Source organism: Sorghum bicolor, chromosome 4, assembly GCF_000003195.3.
Source record: "Sorghum bicolor cultivar BTx623 chromosome 4, Sorghum_bicolor_NCBIv3, whole genome shotgun sequence".
Lineage (NCBI taxonomy): Eukaryota > Viridiplantae > Streptophyta > Magnoliopsida > Poales > Poaceae > Sorghum > Sorghum bicolor.
In genome coordinates, this window is record NC_012873.2 from 4,951,611 (window position 1) to 4,969,782 (window position 18,172).

The window sequence follows — 18,172 nt, forward strand, 5'->3', positions numbered from 1 at the left end:
AGAGGCAATTTACTACATAGTACCAACTAATAAAGAATAAGTACAAGGCCCATTTCAAAACAAAAACAACTAACCTGGTTCAATGTTAATGTACCAGTCTTGTCACTACAAATAGTTGTAGCTGAACCCATTGTTTCACAGGCAGAAAGCCTCCGCACCTGAAATTGACATGCTTAGCAACATGTGATAACTGGAAGAATACATTGTAAACTAATCTGGAGAAATATGTACCAGTGCTTTGTCGGCCATCATTTTTCGCATGGAATAAGCCAGACTGATGAAATGGGAAAAGGACATTGAGAAGTTAAAATAAAATGGAATACTAAAGAAAATGACAGAATATATCAGCTCACGTTAGTGTGACAGCCAGCGGTAAGCCCTCAGGTACGGCGACAACAACAATAGTTACCTAGATGATTCAGCAGTATAAGATTTAATAATAAAAAAAATAAGTCTACAATGTACTCAAAAACAGCCACTACATACCGCAACAGTTAGTATCTTTATTGAACCAAATATTGCAGATTTCACACTCGTGTGCCTCTTAACAAACTGAACAGAGCCATCTGAATTTGTTGTATGTCCTGTAAAATATCTGGAAGCAAAGAAAAAAATTTCTAATTTGACATAAATACAGGAAATTTACAGCAGAAAAAAAAAAGATCTGCAGTATGTTGTCATTCTGAGCCCTATAGGATAACACTATGGGGGGGAACACAAAAAAGGGAAATAATAAGTCTGATGCCGTTTGTCTCGCTCTCACATATAAAAGATCAGTTCATATTGAGTCATAGGTCATTCTAATAGATAAGGAATATTATATTGTCAGTTGTGTCTGCAATATGCTTTGTAGTGCTTTAGCAGTTCCAGAATACTAAAAGGAAAAAAAATAGTGTTGTGAATCAGCGTGAAAGTCTGCCCTTCAACTGTAGGGTTATTACCTGAGCTATTCAAATTTTAATCGTCAAGACTTCCAGATATTGTTATTACCTTGCAAAGAGGACTACGAGGACCATAGCAGCAACAGAAAGCCCTAAGATACCTATGAATGTCGCTACTCCATTCAACCGCACCTTAAAGACAAAAGATAAACCCATGAAGTACACCATAAAATGTAAGCAAGTCTTCAGAGTATCAAAGCACGATGCTCAATTCATGGTCAAATCATCAGTGAAAGATAAGGTTGAAACCTGCAGAGGAGTTTCTTCATTGTTGTCTTCTGAAATACTGGCCATTAATAAACCCCATTCGGTGTTAAGGCCAACTGCCGTTACCTGCAAAGAACTAGAAACGTTCATATATACACAAAACATCCATGCCTCATTGCAAAGCCTGTTAATAAGGACATTTCTTAAGGGTGTCATCAACTAACTTGCACTAATAATTACTCTAGCTGAAAGTGTAATCCTTTGTATAATCTATAGCAATAATTAAAAAATCCATATACGGACAAATGAACAACAGATGGAATGGGTGTATTTTGCTAAGTTTAGTTTCACATCGGAAGTTGATGGTGGGGGATCACAACATATAAGGCAGAGGTGTTAGTATATTTGGTAGTTAGGATTGTAATCCGATATTGCCATATGTATACAGGCGAGGGCGCGAGGCAACTTGCTCTCGAGTCAAAAGTCTATGTACTTTACATATACTGCCTGAGAGGCTCAATACGATCTGTCCCACGCATAATACCCAATCTACAACACTGTCAGGGGGCAACCTTCACCTATCAAGACTAGTGTTTTGGGCAGAGTTAAGCCTAAGGCTTTTGTTGGAGTATGAGGTTTAGGCCCATGAGGCCCATGTATGTCATATATTGCTACCCTTCTAGGGTTAGCTAATTATTGAGTATTCAGAAATTCCAACATGGTATCAAGCTAGGGTTTTCTTTTCCCCCCTCCTCCCCAGCCACTAGCCGCCGCAGGCCGGCCCACCGCCGCCGCCATGGCCGCGCTCTCCCTCCTCTTCCCTCTCCGGGCGCGGGCGCGGTCCCGGTGTGCATGGGCGCGTCCCAAGCGCGGCCTCCAGGCGTGGGTGCGAGTGCTCCAGCCCCCGACGTGGCCTCCGACGCAGCTGCACGTCAGTACCAGACGCCTCTCCGCCATTTTGACGCGGGCCTAAGTGCGGTGTATCAATACCAGAACCAACAGCATCTCCGCCACGGCACGGGCGTCCCCACCCCGCCTCCTGTGCCGCCCGATTCTCTCCTACACGTGGCGGGCACCGGCGCGCCCCTCCCTGGCGCTGCTGCCTCCGCCCTCGCCGCCGCCCACGTCGCCACCCAGGCTACTCCGCCGCCGTCGTTGTCTCCTCTTGGCCCTCCTCCCTCCGAGCTGGGGTTGGGGGGCGAGGTGGCCGCCATCACCGCCGAAGTGGACGCGGGGAACCTCACCCGCAGGCGGCCATGCTCGCAGGTGCACCTTGCCCGGGCCTGTCGGTTGGGACCTGACGGCCTGGGCATCTTTCCACACCCCGTGGTCGCGGGCCATTTGGCCTCTCCGGGCTCCCGGTGGTGCGCCTTCTCGCCCAGCGGCGACCATGCTTGCTTGTGCTCCTCCGAGGTCTCTCTCCGCATCTCCGTGGGCTCCACCTCCTGGCATCTCGCCCAGGCCTATCGGTTGGGACCCGGCGGCTTTGGCCACCTCTTTTAACGCCATGACTCCGGCACCTCTTGTCGGGCCACACTGGGTCGCTGACTCGAGAGCCACTTTCCACACCACTCCCGACCCAAGTATCCTCTCCTCCGTTCACCCTCCTTCCTCTCATCCTTCGTCCATCATGGTCGCCAATGGCTCGTGTCTTCATGTCACATCCGTGGGTGCCGCCTGCGCTCATTGCTCCTTTTGTCTTCCCGACGTTCTTGTTGCCTCTTCTATGGTTCACAACCTTCTTTCTATTCGTCGGTTTACCGCTGACAATTCCTGCTCTGTTGAGTTTGACTCTTCTGGTCTTACTGTGAAGGACTTGGCTTCTCGGCGGCCTCTTCTCCGTTGCGACAGCACTGGGCCCCTTTACACCCTTCAGTTTCCGACCTCTGTGTCCTCTTCCTCACCTCCTGTTTTGTTAGTTGCCTTTGCCACCACACCTTCCTCCACTACTTGGCACCGTCATCTCGGCCATCCTGGTCGTGATGCTTTGACGCAGCTGAGTCATAGTTCCGACATTCTGTGCCCTCGAGCTCACGATGAGCACTTGTGTCATGCGTGCCAGTTGGGCCGTCATGTTTGTCTTCCCTTTTATTCTTCTTCTTCCCGTGCCACTCGTGTGTTTGATCTGATTCACTGCGACCTATGGACTTCTCCTGTCCTCAGCATTTCTGGTCGATGATTTCTCTCACTATTCGTGGACTTTTCCCTTGCGTGTGAAGTCTAAGGCTTTCCCCACCCTTCTGCACTTCTTCGCCTGGGTGTCTACTCAGTTCGGCCTTAACATCAAGGTTGTTCAGTGTGACAATGGTCGTGAGTTCAATAACTTTACCTCTCGTGCCTTCTTCCTCTCCAACGGCGTCAAGTTGCGCATGTCCTGCCCTTATACCTCCTCCCAGAACGGCAAAGCTGAGCGCATGATTCACACCACCAATGACACCATACGCACCCTTCTGCTCCAAGCGTCCCTTCCTGCGCATTTCTGGGCAGAGGGCCTGCACACCTCCACCTATCTCCTTAACCGTCTTCCTTCCGCTGCATGCCTAGCTCCTACACCTCACCATGCTCTTCGATACCCCTCCTCGCTACGACCACCTTCGCGTCTTCAGGTGTGCGTGTTACCCCACCACCACTGCCACTACTCCCCACAAGTTGGCTCCCCGTTCGACCCTGTGTGTTTTCCTCGGGTATTCCCCAGATCACAAGGGTTACCGTTGCTTTGACCTCACCTCTCGTCGGGTTCTCATCTCTCGCCATGTGGTGTTTGATGAGTCTGTCTTCCCCTTCTCCACCACCACCACACCCTCCTCCACCCTTGACCTTGACCTCTTCTCTCTTTTTCCCACTGACGTGGTGGTCCAGCCACCTTTGCCGCTGTCTCCTGCAGGTACTACCACACCGTACCCTTCGTCAGGCCTGTGTCCCAGCTCGCCGCATGCCAGTGCCGCCCTAGGTGCGGGCGCGGCACCAGGCGCGAGCGCGGCTCCCAGCGCGGCACCAGGCGCGAGCGCGGCTCCCAGCGCGGCCCCAGGCGCGGGCGTGGCCCCGGGCGCCGGTGTGGGTGCTCCAGCCCCCGGCCCTGCGCCCTGCATGGGTCCGGAGGTGTCGCCCTTCAGTACGGCTTCTCCTAGAGGGGGCGCGGTGTTCCAGACGCGGGGCCGGACACCTCCTACGCGCTTCGCCCAGCCGATGCATGTCTACCAGCACCGACCGCGGCTAGACCCACTGCCTCAGTCACCACCGGTGGGTGCTCCAGCCCTCGGCCCTGCGCCTTGCACGTGTCGTGCCGCCGGTGTACCACCCATCGCTTCTTCACTGACACCCGCGACATGTTCACCCTATGGTGACACGGCACGCGGCTGGTACCCTGCGGCCCCGGGCTCTCGCGGCGACGCCCGACAACCCGCAGGTCTCTCCTATACCCTCTTCCGTTCGTGATGCCTTGTCGAACCCTCACTGGCGCCACGCAATGGAAGAGTACACAACTCTCCTCGCCAACCAGACATGGTATCTGGTGCCTCGTCCGCCCGGCTCCAACGTCGTCACCGGCAAGTGGATCTAGACACACAAGCGGCGGGCTAATGGTACCCTGGAGCGGTACAAGGCTCGCTGGGTTCTTCGGGACTTCACGCAGCGCCTTGGAGTCGACTATGATGAGACCTTCAGCCCAGTGGTAAAGCCGGCCACCGTCCGCACGGTGCTCTCACTGGCTCTTGCTCGCTCCTGGTCAGTGCATCAGCTGCATGTCAAGAATGCCTTCCTGCACGGGACCCTTACTGAGACAGTCTACTGCAGTCAACCGGCGGGATTTGTTGACTTTTATCGTCCTGACATGGTCTGCCAGCTCAACAAGTCTCTCTACGACCTCAAGCAGGCCCCTCGAGCGTGGCACTCTCGACTTGCTGCTTTCTTGATGACACTGGGCCTTGTGGAGGTCAAGTCAGATACATCCCTGTTCATCTACCACCATAGAGATGAGACACTCTTCAGCAGGAGTTTTCTATGAAGGATTTGGGTGTGCTCCACCACTTTCTTGGGGTCACTGTCGAGCCTCATCCCACTGGGCTTCTTCACCAGCGTCAGTACACTCTTGATATCCTAGAGCGAGCAGGGATGACTGGCTGCAAGCCCTGCTCCACTCCGGTTGACACACAGGGCAAGCTGTCAGAGGCCGAGGGAAACCCCCACAGCGTACCGGAGTCTTGCCGGTGCACTACAGTACCTCACCTTCACCAGGACGGACATCACCTACGCCGTGCAGCAGATCTGTCTTCACATGCATGATCCTCAAGAGCCCCACCTCTCTGCTTTCAAGCGCCTCCTCCGCTACCTCCGTGGCACCGTCGACTACGGGTTGCTTCTTCACCGGTCTCCCTCCACCGAGCTGGTCATCTACACTGACGCTGACTAGGCCGGGTGTCCAGACACTCGGCGCTCCACCTCCGGCTACGCTGTCTTCCTAGGCAGCAACCCGATGTCCTGGTCGTCCAAGCGTCAGCCGGTCGTCTCCCACTCCAGTGCCGAGGCGGAGTACCGCGCTGTCGCCAACGGCGTGGCTGAGGCTTCCTGGCTCCGGCAGCTCCACGCCGAGCTTCACAGCCCTCTCTACCGGAGCACGCTGGTCTACTGCGACAACGTCAGTGCGGTGTACCTCTCCACCAACCCTGTGCAACACCAGAGGACCAAGCATGTGGAGATCGATCTACACTTCGTCCGTGATCGAGTTGCCATCGGTGATGTTCGAGTCCTCTACGTCCTGACCACCTCCCAGTTCACCGACATCTTCACCAAGGGTCTACCGTCCTCAACCTTCGCCAAGTTTCGCTCCAGCCTCAACATCACCGGTGGATAGTTTCGTCTGTGGGGGGCTCGTGTGTGTACACTTCTTTTCGTGTACAGTCTGCAACTCCGTTGCACCGGTAGTTCAGACTGCGGGGGGGGGGGGGGGGGGGGGGGGGGGTTGGCGTATGAGGCTAGGCCCATGTATGTCATATATTGCTACCCTTCTAGGGTTAGCTAATTATTGAGTATTCAGAAATTCCAACAGCTTTGTTTGGTTGTGGACTCCGATGGGCCTGGAGGGGCATCTCTGTGCAACATGTTTAATATAATATACCCCTAAAACAATAAAACCAGTGTTTAACCTTTAAGCATGAGCACCCTACTATGGATTTCATTGGCGATTATGTACCATGAATACAGTGGAAGTCTATTTTGTCCACATCAATGATGAGGTCTAGCAGTCTATTAGGCCCTAGTCAGTTAGAATTGGACTAGTAAGCAAACAGTAGGTCATTAAATCATCGGCGATTTGGCAACCATGATTGCAGGGTGAAAGAGAGGCACTAGGAGGAAAACTGAAGGAGGACTAAATGCAGATGGCCAAGCAGGGGAAGCAGACTAAAGTGATGAATCAGCAAGGGAGATGCTGAGCCATACAGTGGTAGCTCAAGTTCAGGTAGGAATTGGCATGCTAGAGGAAGGGAAATGTATGGCAACAGTAATGACCTAGTAATGTGGGAGGCCAGTCAATGGAGGGGGAGGGGGGGAATAAATAAATGGGATACCAGTGTCATCATCTGGGGAACATGGGAACAATTTGATCTCAGCCTTGGCAAAACCTTTCTTAAATAGTGTTCCATGTTCCTCAACAGCTGTTGTTTTTGAAGGAACTCATCCGAATGTCCAGGTTCTTCAAATGGTAGAGGAATGCCATTTTTGGTGTTTCGCCGGTGCTTCTGCTCTTCAGGAGCTTATCCTGAGGTCGCTTGCTCCAAGCCCTTAGTGGCCTAGTATGGCAAGCAGGTCATGATCGGGCTTTCATTTTTGCAGTGGCGCAAATTTCTTTTTAGCTATGGATCCTCACATTTGTAAGATTTCCTTTCTTAATGAAATGCCACGCAGCTCTCCTACGTTGTTCAAGAAAAAAAAATGTTCCTCGACCCAATCGACCTAGGAACTTGGTGACTACAGATATAGAATACCCCTTTGTAATTGCAAGTTGTTAAGGTATAATAGTCAAGGCCTCAAGGGTGCTAGTCCTTAACACAAGTGAACCACTGGAAATATTCTCAGGAGTGGGTAAGCATATACTTAAACAATACAGATTGAGTCTAGCCTCTTTTTCTTCAAGAAAATGCAGTTTTCAGAACAAAACAGAAAAATAAACAAGGAGTACGGAGGCAAAATACAATCACTCACCAACATGGTACCATAACCATCAGCAACTTTGCATCCAGCCATTAAAAAGGGTGACTTCTGATCCTTCGTAACCTAACAGAAGAAGGATTGTTAGTGTGTTTGCTAACCATGGGGAAACTGATTCTAGGTAGAGTGTAAACTGTAAAATGTGGCTAACAATTTTGCTTTCCCCAGTCATACTGGACTCATCGATGGCAAGAGAACGACCGCTGATTACAACGCCATCGGCTGGGACCTAAAAATGTCGTTTTGATACGATTATAATGTCAGGAACACAAATATTAGCCATAGCCCATAGAAGCGAAATGTATTTGCTTTCTTGCCTGATCACCGATTTTTAAAGCCACAATATCACCAACTACGATATCAAATATTGATACTTGAATCCTTCTACCACCCCTAATAACCTGAACAACACAGCATGATGAAAGCAAATTAGAGTGCTACAATATATTGACCCAAACTTGTATGGAAGTTAAATTTCACAAACCTCCACTTGTATGTTTTGTTTCTCCTCATTGAGGTGTTGGAACTGCAGCGACTGCTTGTAGTCACTAACAGCTACCACAATAAGAGAAGAAAATAGTTAGGGGTGGAACTTTTATTCTCAATGGAAAATCGTTTAGCAAAGGCGAAAAACAGGCACTAAAAAAACTGCACTGGAAGCATATTAGTGAGGATTCAATCCTGCACACTACAAACATAACTGAAAGTAAGGATAAAAACAAATCTGGATTCTGCCGCCCAAAGTTACAGCATTTACTCAGAAAGTTCAAGAATAAGTGAACCCATGATTTTCGTCATCCTATTATATTCTGTTGCTTAGAGAATTAATGAATATATAGATTAGAGGGTCAAAAACAAGCATCATACCAGTAACGACTATCACAAGAAAGACTGCAAATGCAATACTAGTGCCATCATACCAGCCTTCTTTGATACCCTGGTGAAACCCTTGGAGTTAGAACTAATTAACAAAACATATGTTCAAAAGCATAACTGTATAGGTAAAGTGCTCAACTAAAACATTGTTTCTGAAAGCTTATTTAACAGACTTCAAATTCATAAGCAGATAAGCATAAATAGCAAATGATTGACAAACGGTAGCATAAAAAGAACAGGGAAAAAAACATAGGATAGACTAAAGGATGACCTCAGTTGCAATGCCCAGTACTAGAGAAATTACTGCAGCTATGATAAGGATAACTAGCGTCATGTCTTGGCAGGCCTCCCAAAGAAAAACCTGTAGAAACAGAACCACCCCCACCAAAAGAAAAAAAAAATGTTAACTGTTAAAATAATAGCTTCAATAGAGTAATTGCAGTTAAATCGGGTAAGGAAGCTTGCCCAAAAGCTCCTTCCTTTCTTGCGAGGATATCTGTTAGGCCCAAAAGCATTTGCCCTGCATGACAAATCTGCCTCATCGCCATGAATTCCCTTCTCTAGGTTGGTTTTCAGTAAATTTGCGAGCCCTTTGACCTAATTTTCAAAGAAGACAGGCATGCCTTAATCGGCTGTCCATAAATTGGAGACTCAAATTTACTTTCAAAGATAATGATACATGCCCCTCCATATTCTTGCAGAGCAGAATAATTATGATCCCTAGTCATCACTGTCAGCTGCTGCTCTCCAATTCCAAACCCACGTGGGAGAATTTCTGCATAAAAAGAACAATAATGAAGTACTACAGCAGAAGTATTGCCATTTTTGCACAACTATAGATAAATATGGTGTTAGGTCCTCAACTTAGTAAGCAACCAATCCTTGACAAAGATGTTGATCATGGGGACAAATGTCACTGATAATTACAACTAGGATATTGACACTTGTACACTCCGTGAAACCTAAAACTAAAAGACATCCATTATCAAAAACAGTTACCTGGCAATTCTGTGTCAGGATTCTGCTTTTCCCCAGCCTCTTTGAAAAGTAAAGCAGCCTGATTACATTCAAACTCAAATCCATCAAACGAAAAAGGTGCAGCGTTGTATGAAAAATGCATTCCAGGAACATAAGATAGAATGAATACCCGTATAACTTGGGCATGGGCCCTTATCTTCCTCCTTATTTGTTCCTTCTCCTCCTCCTTTTTTAGGTCAAGTGTGTATCTGAATCGTCGATTAGCATTGAGGACAAGCGCAGCTTGCTGCCAAAGTTTAAGAAACACATTAAGAATGTGTAGAAATTAGTGGACAGATAAAAACAGTTATGACTGCATGTGCAGCAGCACTAGTTGAAATACTTATTGGAAATTTCAGAACAAGCATGTCTGAAGCACAGGAAACGATGCATGAACTAGTTAAGAATTTTATTTCCCTCAACTTGTGTTTGTTAAAAATAAGAAGGTACACCCTCTTCTCTTAAAAACAAGGGTGTTTCAATGTGTTCTTTGTTATTAGAATCTGGGCACTCCAGCAATTACACAAATGATCTAAATTGGTCATATGCCCACAAGCAACCGATATCGCTATAACATAGTTTTGTAATATTATATTTTACCAACAGTCACTAACATATGGTCCTTACAGTAGCTGTCAATTTCATATCTTGGAGAGCATGAAAGTCATTAACATCGAACAAGAGGAATGGAGAGTGATTTATATCTTTACTGTTAGCCCGCCACAGTACCATGTTCACATTGCTTGAATTATGCGACACTTGGCAGATTTGAAGCACTAGAATTCAGGCCAAGGACGTTATAACAATTTTCTTCATGGATGAACACCATGAATATCATATGCTTCATCCGCAGAGAAAGCTCCATTTCTTCAGAAAGAATGCTAATGTCAATTTGGGAAGCCCTGTTGTATGGGTGGACTTCTATCGCTCACAAAGCATAAAAGACGTTAACAAATGAAATTAACTAGCTAACCCTGGAGTTATTTCAGCTCCTCAAGGCAATTCAAACATTTATTTTAGAAACTAATACGGTAAATTGCATTTTTCTTTCAAAGGACGATGAATTAGAGATGGTGTCATAGGTGGATTTTGTTGTGAACTGTCAACTCCTACAGTTTCTTATTGTATTCAATCTAAACATATGTGAGATGGTTTTGTTGTGTCAGCTCCTATGGTTCCTCTGCCCCAGATTGTATCCATTCAAAAACCTTTGATTTTTAGCTTTGTGAAATGCACTGGGGCCCTTAAACTTTTTCCAGATTCCCACTTAGGTCCACGAATAAACTCTTTATGTATCAAAAAGTTTTAAGGACCCAGAGCCTGAGAGTCTATGGACCTAGTTGAGAATTTTGGAAAAGTTAAGGACCCTGGTGCATTTTACCCTTTATCTTAGTATCTTAGTATTAACAAAGAAGCAATGCTGTATTTACTTCAGGTATCAAGTCCACCCAATAGACTACTCCAATATTATACAAACAAAAAGGGTGTCACCAAATTCTGGCTTAATAGTCCCTGCTATTAGTTCACAGCACATGCTCTTGGACCAAAGGGCTAAGGAGGCGTTGGGATGCTACGAGGACTGTGAATTTGAAGTCTCTCATCAGGAAACAAAAGCAACAGTGCAGCATCCGGCAATACCCAAAGAAAATCAAATATTAGACTTACCAGTGCTGGTTCATCTCACTATTTTTTTCTTTTGGGTAATCACAGAATAAGATTTGGGTTGGGTGATGAATTGAATTGGAATGAGCAGTTAAGGTCTACAACATTCAGTGGTACTAAGAGCATCTCTAGGAGTTTGCTATAATTTACTTGCTAAATTGATTAGACATCAACACATACATTAATAATTCTATAACAATGATCTCCTAAACTAATAACATATGCTTCGCTAAATCAGACATCAACACATACATTAATAATTCTAATTCTAATAGTAGCCAAAATTCCGTATGATATACCAACACTTATATTTAGTAATGCGGAAAAAACTAAACCACATTACCCAGAATTACAGAAAGCGGCTACAACAAAGCAGGCACTCAAGTCAGCGTAGCAGACGGCAGAGGGCACAGCACAGCGAATTCAAAATAGTGGCCGGGAATGGGGGTCAGGTACTCACCCTCCAGCGCCGCAGCCGCTCGACGGGGGCGCGCTTGGCGGGGATGTCGAACGGGTCAGCGTCGGGACCACGCACGTCGATGCCGAGCACGTCGGCGCAGTCGTCGTCGTCGATCTCGTCGCGGCGGCGCTGGTACCGCCCGGGCGACGCCTCGGGCGCCTGCCCCCCGGCCATCGCCGCGCCGGTTCCTCAGGAGAGATGACACCGCACCCCTCCCCGATCTGCAGCCACATTCCGCAACAGCACATCAGTCAGTCAGCAAACCACGAATTCCGACAACCCCACTAACGAGCGGGAGCGCCCACGCGCGCGCGCGGCTAGCGGACAGTACGGCAGCCACCTCGGGGCGGGCGCTCGCGGTGACAGCTACAGCGCTCCGGCGACGCAGCGGGTGGCGTAGCGAGTCGCCGTGGCGGGAAGGCGAGGGGGTGGGAGGGGGTAGGGTGGTGTAGTGGGGATGAACCGGAGAAGGCGTGCGGCGGAGGAAACGAAGCGGGGCGGGGGACCGAATCGGGCGCTTGTCTCGCTCGCTTTCTCGTTTCCGCGTTGCTTCCTCGCTCGTTCCCCTGCTTTTTTCGCGCTTCACGCTCCCGGATCCCTCGCTCGCTCGCTTCCTCCTTTTCCTTTTTGCTGCTGCGCCTGCGCTTTAAACGCGGCTCGAGGGAGGTCGCGGCGGGGCGAAGGTTTTGGGTGACGGATCGGTTTCCTTTCGGGAGTGTTTCGGCGGGCGCGGGCGCCGGGAGAGAGACGAGACGAGAAAGGAAGCCGGCGAGGGAGACGGGCCCGCCCACGCCGCTGGCGCTGGCGCTGGGACTAGGGAGGGAGGGAAGGGTGGCGACTAGACTTTTTTGGTGGGAGACGCTCGAGTCCAGTCGCGGTCTCGTGGGTGACCTCACAGCACCCTCCCCTCCCTGTTCGCGCACGAGGCCCGACCCGCGCGGGCGCCAGTGGCAGCCGAACCACTAGCGTGGAGTACGTGTTGACTGGCACGCGCTCGCGCATGGTGCGGCGTGAAACGGACGTCGCCGACTCGTCGTGCGTGGCGTGGGCGGAGAGCATTGGGCGGTTTGGACGGACAGTGGAGGCTGCATGTCACGCCTCTTGCATGGCTTGGCTTGATGGTGAAATAAAGGGCCATGCATGTATTTGTCTTTTTGCCAGGCTGATAGTGCCCCCCATTTAAAAAAAAAGAAACAGTTGCTCTTTTTCTTTTCATCTGATTGCATCATGTGGATAACCAATGCAAACTGTGCTTTTTTCCGGTTGTCGTTATGCTGTTTTAAGTATTTTTGTGTTTTGATATAAGATATCGAGCTACTGATTGGATTAAGAAAATAGATTGGACGACAATGACCTCTAACGGGTCTGAGTAATCGTGCAAGTGTTGGTATTGCTTCTTTTTAAGTTGAGTGGCAATGCTTCTTAATGAATACGAGCAAATACGCGTTATTGAAAAAGTTGAGTGGCAATGAAGTAAACAAAATGTGCATTTATAAAATCACTTGTCTATTTTTTTGCCGTGCAAGTGATGATATTGCATCCTTTCTAGCTGGTAGTGTACTGTATATAAACAAACAATAAGTTACAACTAAGCCTCATTCAACATTATTTTTCTCTCACAATAAATCAGCGAACAATATTTTCGGTCGTGGTTTTTTTTATTTTTTAAAAAATAGAATATCAACTCCATCCGCCACTATGGAGTCGATGGCTACGCATATTTCATCTTCCAATAGACAAATTTATGCTTAGGGTGGGGCCATAATTTAAAACTTATCGTATTTTATTTTCCATGCTTTGTCCATTTGTTTATGATGCTTTTACTAAAACTCTATAATGGTTTTGGTCTAAATCTATTTGGAAAAAAGTCTATATAACCTCTAAACTATTATGGTTGGAATATTTTAACACCTCCAAACTAATAATCAGATTTTCAAGCCCTAATTTTTTCAAAATCGGTCAGATAACCCTCATACAATTTTGGGCGGTGATTTTGCTATAGTAACGATGGTTTTGTCTTTTTCTTTTTTATTTATTTTAGCTAAATCTTTGAAAATCATAGTAAATTATAGAAAACTCTATATTGTTGGACTCCATATAAGTAGATATATACTGTGAACATATAATATGGTATGCTATTGATTGAATTAAGAAAATAGGTTGGATGAGAATGACCTCTAATGGGTCTGAGTAATCGTGCAAGTGATGATATTGTTTCCTTTTAAATCGGGTGGCCAATGGAGTAACAAAATATGCATTTGTAAATTCACTTGTCTATTTTTTTTGTCGTGCAAGTGATGATATTGCTTCCTTTTTAAGCTGGTAATGTATATAAACAATAAGCTTCAACTAAAGAAACAGTCTTCGATTATTTATATTTTATTTTATTATTTATTTTGAGAAAAAAAAACATCAACTCCATCCAAGCCACTATGGAGTCGACAGCTACGCATATTTTATCTTCCTATAGACAAATCTATGCTTACAATTGGGCTATAATTCTAAAATTATGGCATTTTACTTTCCATGTTTTGCCCATTTGTTTGTGACATTTTTGCTAAAGATCTATAATAGTTTTGGTCTAAATCTAATTTATGTCCCTTGTGAAAAATATTGGAATCATAACTCTTTGTACACAATATTATATTAAAAAAACAAAACTAAGCCTAAACAGTGCAGGCTGCACGTGCCCTGGCCCTGGTTCCAAGAAAAAAAATAAAGAAGTAGACGTATATTAGGTCTCGTTTGGTTTGCTCCGATAAATTTTAACTTCTCTGACATCAAATATTTATATTATTTATATAACTAAAAATATAGAAAAAGAGTAATTTACGAGATGATTTTTTAAAAATTTAGTTAGTTCATGATTAAACACTAGCGAAAATGTTATAATATCTATTAAACTTTAACACTTAGGCCTTGTTTAGATCTAAAAACTTTTTGGATTTTGACACTGTATTTTCGTTTTTATTTGACAAACATTGTCCAATCATGGAGTAATCAGGCTTAAAAGATTCGTATCGTGATTTATAGGTAAACTGTGCAATTAGTTATCTTTTTATCTATATTTAATGTTCCATACAAGTGCCGCAAGATTCGATGTGATGAAGAATCTTGTAAAGTTTTGGGTTTTTGGGTGCATCTAAACAAGGCCTTAATCAAACACTCCTTAGTATATTTGCAAATAAAATACTGGGGCCTTGTTTAGTTCACCCTGAAAACCAAAAAATTTTCAAGATTCCTCGTCACATCGAATCTTGTAGCACATGCATGAAACATTAAATATAAATGAAAACAAAAACTAATTATACAGTTTAACTGTAAATCACGAGACGAATCTTTTGATCATAGTTTGTTTATGATTGGATAATATTTGTCACAAACAAACGAAATTGCTACAGTGCTGAAAACTTTTTATTTTTTCGGAACTAAACAAGGCCTGGGTTTTAGTGTACAGACTGAATACCATAGTCCAATCTGACCAGTAAAACATGTACTTGTCCTGCAAACTATCTGGCGGCCAGATCAGCCATCAGCATGCCGCGACAACGAGACGCAGCGAACCGGCAGCCAGCGAGGAAATTGAATACTTTAGGCCTTATGCAAAAACATTTTGGGTTTTGACACTGTAGCATTTTTCTTTTTATTTGACAAACATTGTCTAATTATGGAGTAACTAGGCTTAAAAGATTCGTCTCGTGATTTACAGATAAACTGTGCAATTATTTATTCTTTTTATCTATATTTAATATTTCATGCATGTGCCGCAAGATTCGATGTGATAGAAAATTTTGTAAACTTTTGGGTTTTTGGATGTATCTAAACAAGTCCTTAATCGAAGAGTGCATAGAAAGACTCGGCAGCAGGCCCAGGCCGGGGAGAGACCGTCAAGAGTCAAGTGATGATATATTAACCTTGACTGTCATAGGCTCAAAAATAGTGCGTGATGGAGTTCTTTTTATGGATATGGAAGCGCGAATTTTGAAGCTTGCCAAATATTACTCCATCTATTTCAATTTATAGTTTATTTTGACTTTTTATAATACACAATTTTTATTATGTACCTAGACATATCGTGGGCTTACCATGACTTACCATTTATGATAGAGGGTGGTAGTAAAGAGTGAAATAATTTTCTATTTTTTTTCTACAGAAATTCTAGAGGATGGCTTGAGTTGTTTTTAACCTGTTATGATTATTTGTGTTATACTTAATCTTTCACTAATCTGTGGACTTTCTCTTAATCTAAACAAAATCGTGGGCTTTGTTTTTCTCTTTTTTTCTTTTTTTTTGTTGAAGGTTAGTCAAACGTTTTTTTAATTCTGGGCTATTTATTTAGTGCTAGTATTATTTTTATTACTGAACATAGGAATAGTCTTCCACTAATCAGAACATTTTGAGTAACTTTCACTTGATGTAAAAGAAATCGTGGAGTTTTTTTTTTTTTTTTGAGAAACAATCGTGGAGTTTCTGTTGGACACTGTTGAAGCAGTAGGCTAAGGGCGTGCCCAACGCTCCACTCTGGATGTATGCCTCAACCTCCACGTTTGCATGTAGCGTTCAAATCAGCTCAGGTATTAGCTTCGCATGCTGTCAGTAATGCTTGCAGAAGACACCACTGCTTGGTCTGACAAAAAGCTAGAGCCACCCCTCCAACACGCGTTGTGGCCTTGTGGCCAGATAAAAAGACTGTGCAGCAGCAGAAAAGCTGCAATGCATGAAGCTGCGCTGGTCCCTACCCTTGTATGCCTGCGCTGTGGTATTTGATGCCTTGCTAGTACTTGATCTACATGGATCTCTCTTTTAGGTGAAACCACTGGTAGTTGTTAGCTTGCGTTGCTGCTGCCCTAATCAAAACAAACTCGGCCCAACTCTAGCCCACAGAGCTTAGCCCGAGTGTGTTCGTGTTGGCTCGGCTACAGTTTTGGACCAAATCTGCCGAGCGGGTCTGAGAAAAGTCACTCCCACTCCCACCCCACCCAACAACCCTCAAAAGGAAATGAACCTAAACAAAACAAAACCCTTTCAATCAAAATCATATACTGAGTATATATCTGTAATAGTATATGAACACGGACTGTTATTATCAAATACGAATAACGCCCAGTCAAAGAGTATCACGAAAACACAAGTCTGTGTACCTCCATACCCATAAAAAATGTTATTTTGAACAAGGTTTGGGTCAAATATTAGGAATATAAATCATGAATAACTTTTAAGTTGTTGAGTTTAAAAATATAAAAAACATATGAATAGATTTGTCTTGAAAAATAATTTCATAAAAAATATATCTATACCACTTTTTGATAAATATTTTTATAAAAATAAGAAGTCGAAGTTAGATTTTTGACACCGTGTCATTATACAAAACGACTTGTTTTACGGTACGAGTACTTTAACTGTGCAAAACACAAAGCTGTCGGAAATGCTAAGCTGACCCCTAGTACGGGTCGTGTGTCGCTTCGATTGGATTGGACCTGCGGCGTCTAAAGGAGGAGCCAATCAGGCATCTGCCTAATCCTCTGGGTCAAGCAAGAATCCCTGATACTACGTAAAAAGCGAACTACAAAGCGAAAAGCAGAACTGAAAAAAGAAAAGCGAAACGAAACGAATCCAGAGGCCGCCCGTCGGGTCGTCACCGTCGCTACCGGCGCCGCCGGCTGCGGTGGGGGTCTGCACGCAGCACGGTGCCGCCGGCGCGGTCGGCCGGCGGGAATGGAAGAGTTATTATTATTACATACGTACCTCGGCTAGCTAGCTAGCTGCCGCCGGCGCGGCGGTGCCGGCTGATGGAGAAGACTAAACTGCCCTGCTATAGCTGCTCTTCTCGCCGGAGTAGCAGCCTAGCAGGCGACGACGGACGGCGGGACAACAACTAGCTAGCGTTTTGTATGTTCTCTCTCTCTCTCTCTCTCTCTCTCTCTCTCTCTCTCTCGTGTGGAGTGTGTGAGTGCTACGACTGGTGTTGCGCTCTTGCTGCTAGAGTTATAAGGGTGGAAGCGCGGAACAGGAGCTTGCTTGACGAGGGGAGCAAAGGAGCGCCATGGCGGCCGCGCGCTCTCAGCTGGTGCTATGCTACCTTTACTCAAAGTCGTCTCTAGTAGGTGCAGTGGCTTTTAGACATTCGTGATCCGGCCTGGACGTACGCTCAGCTCCTTAGGCCTCGTTTAGAACTTTACAAGATTTCCCATCACATCGAATCTTGCGGCACATACATAGAACATTAAATATAGATAAAAACGATAACTAATTATACAATTTACCTGTAAATTACGAGACGAATCTTTTAAGCCTAGTTGCTCCATGATTGGATAATGTTTGTCAAATAAAAACGAAAATGCTACCGTGTCAAAATCCAAAAAAATTTTGGATCTAAACAAGGCCTTATTGTGGCCTCATTTTATAGCTAGAGACACGGCGAGATATATATCAGAGATGAGGCATGTTGTTACAGGCTGCGTATTCGTTCGTTCGTTACTAGTGCTATATATAGAGTTGTCTTCGGTCTACATCAGCGTGGAACGGTGTTGTGTGCAATATATGTATGGCTTTAGTTTCCAAAAAATTTAAAGATTCTCCGTCACATCGAATCTTACGGCATATAATGCATGGAGCATTAAATATAGATGAAAACAAAAACTAATTGTACACTTTGTCTGTAAATCGTGAGATGAATCTTTTGAACTTAATTAGTCCATGATTGAATAATATTTGTCAAATAAAAATGAAAGTGCTACAGTGCTCAAAAACCCAAAATTTTGGGAACTAAACAAGGCTCCTCACCAAAACTCAAATTTTTTTAAGA

At 45.3% G+C, this 18,172-nt stretch overlaps 1 protein-coding gene across 3 annotated transcripts in view; it reads right to left on the reverse strand.

Moving 5' to 3' along the window:
- The window catches only part of LOC8076135 (calcium-transporting ATPase 5, plasma membrane-type), a 35,163-nt gene extending 17,709 nt beyond the window's left edge, over positions 1-17,454 (reverse strand). Inside the window, exons 1-18 of one of the 3 annotated variants that reach the window (XM_021458552.1) lie at positions 17,113-17,454; positions 11,368-11,588; positions 9,376-9,492; positions 9,228-9,285; positions 8,912-9,003; positions 8,694-8,825; positions 8,500-8,589; positions 8,220-8,289; positions 7,837-7,907; positions 7,670-7,753; positions 7,504-7,581; positions 7,347-7,418; positions 1,191-1,274; positions 991-1,073; positions 487-595; positions 354-409; positions 232-274; positions 75-158 (exon numbers count right to left, since the gene is read on the reverse strand). In XM_021458552.1, the coding sequence (XP_021314227.1) occupies positions 75-158; positions 232-274; positions 354-409; positions 487-595; positions 991-1,073; positions 1,191-1,274; positions 7,347-7,418; positions 7,504-7,581; positions 7,670-7,753; positions 7,837-7,907; positions 8,220-8,289; positions 8,500-8,589; positions 8,694-8,825; positions 8,912-9,003; positions 9,228-9,285; positions 9,376-9,492; positions 11,368-11,541 (1,497 nt within the window). In that variant the 5' untranslated portion in view covers positions 11,542-11,588; positions 17,113-17,454. Of the gene's footprint in view, positions 1-74; positions 159-231; positions 275-353; positions 410-486; positions 596-990; positions 1,074-1,190; positions 1,275-7,346; positions 7,419-7,503; positions 7,582-7,669; positions 7,754-7,836; positions 7,908-8,219; positions 8,290-8,499; positions 8,590-8,693; positions 8,826-8,911; positions 9,004-9,227; positions 9,286-9,375; positions 9,493-11,367; positions 11,589-11,707; positions 12,208-17,112 lie in introns of those variants that run through there. The other 2 variants (XM_021458551.1, XM_021458550.1) reach the window with 2 other exon arrangements.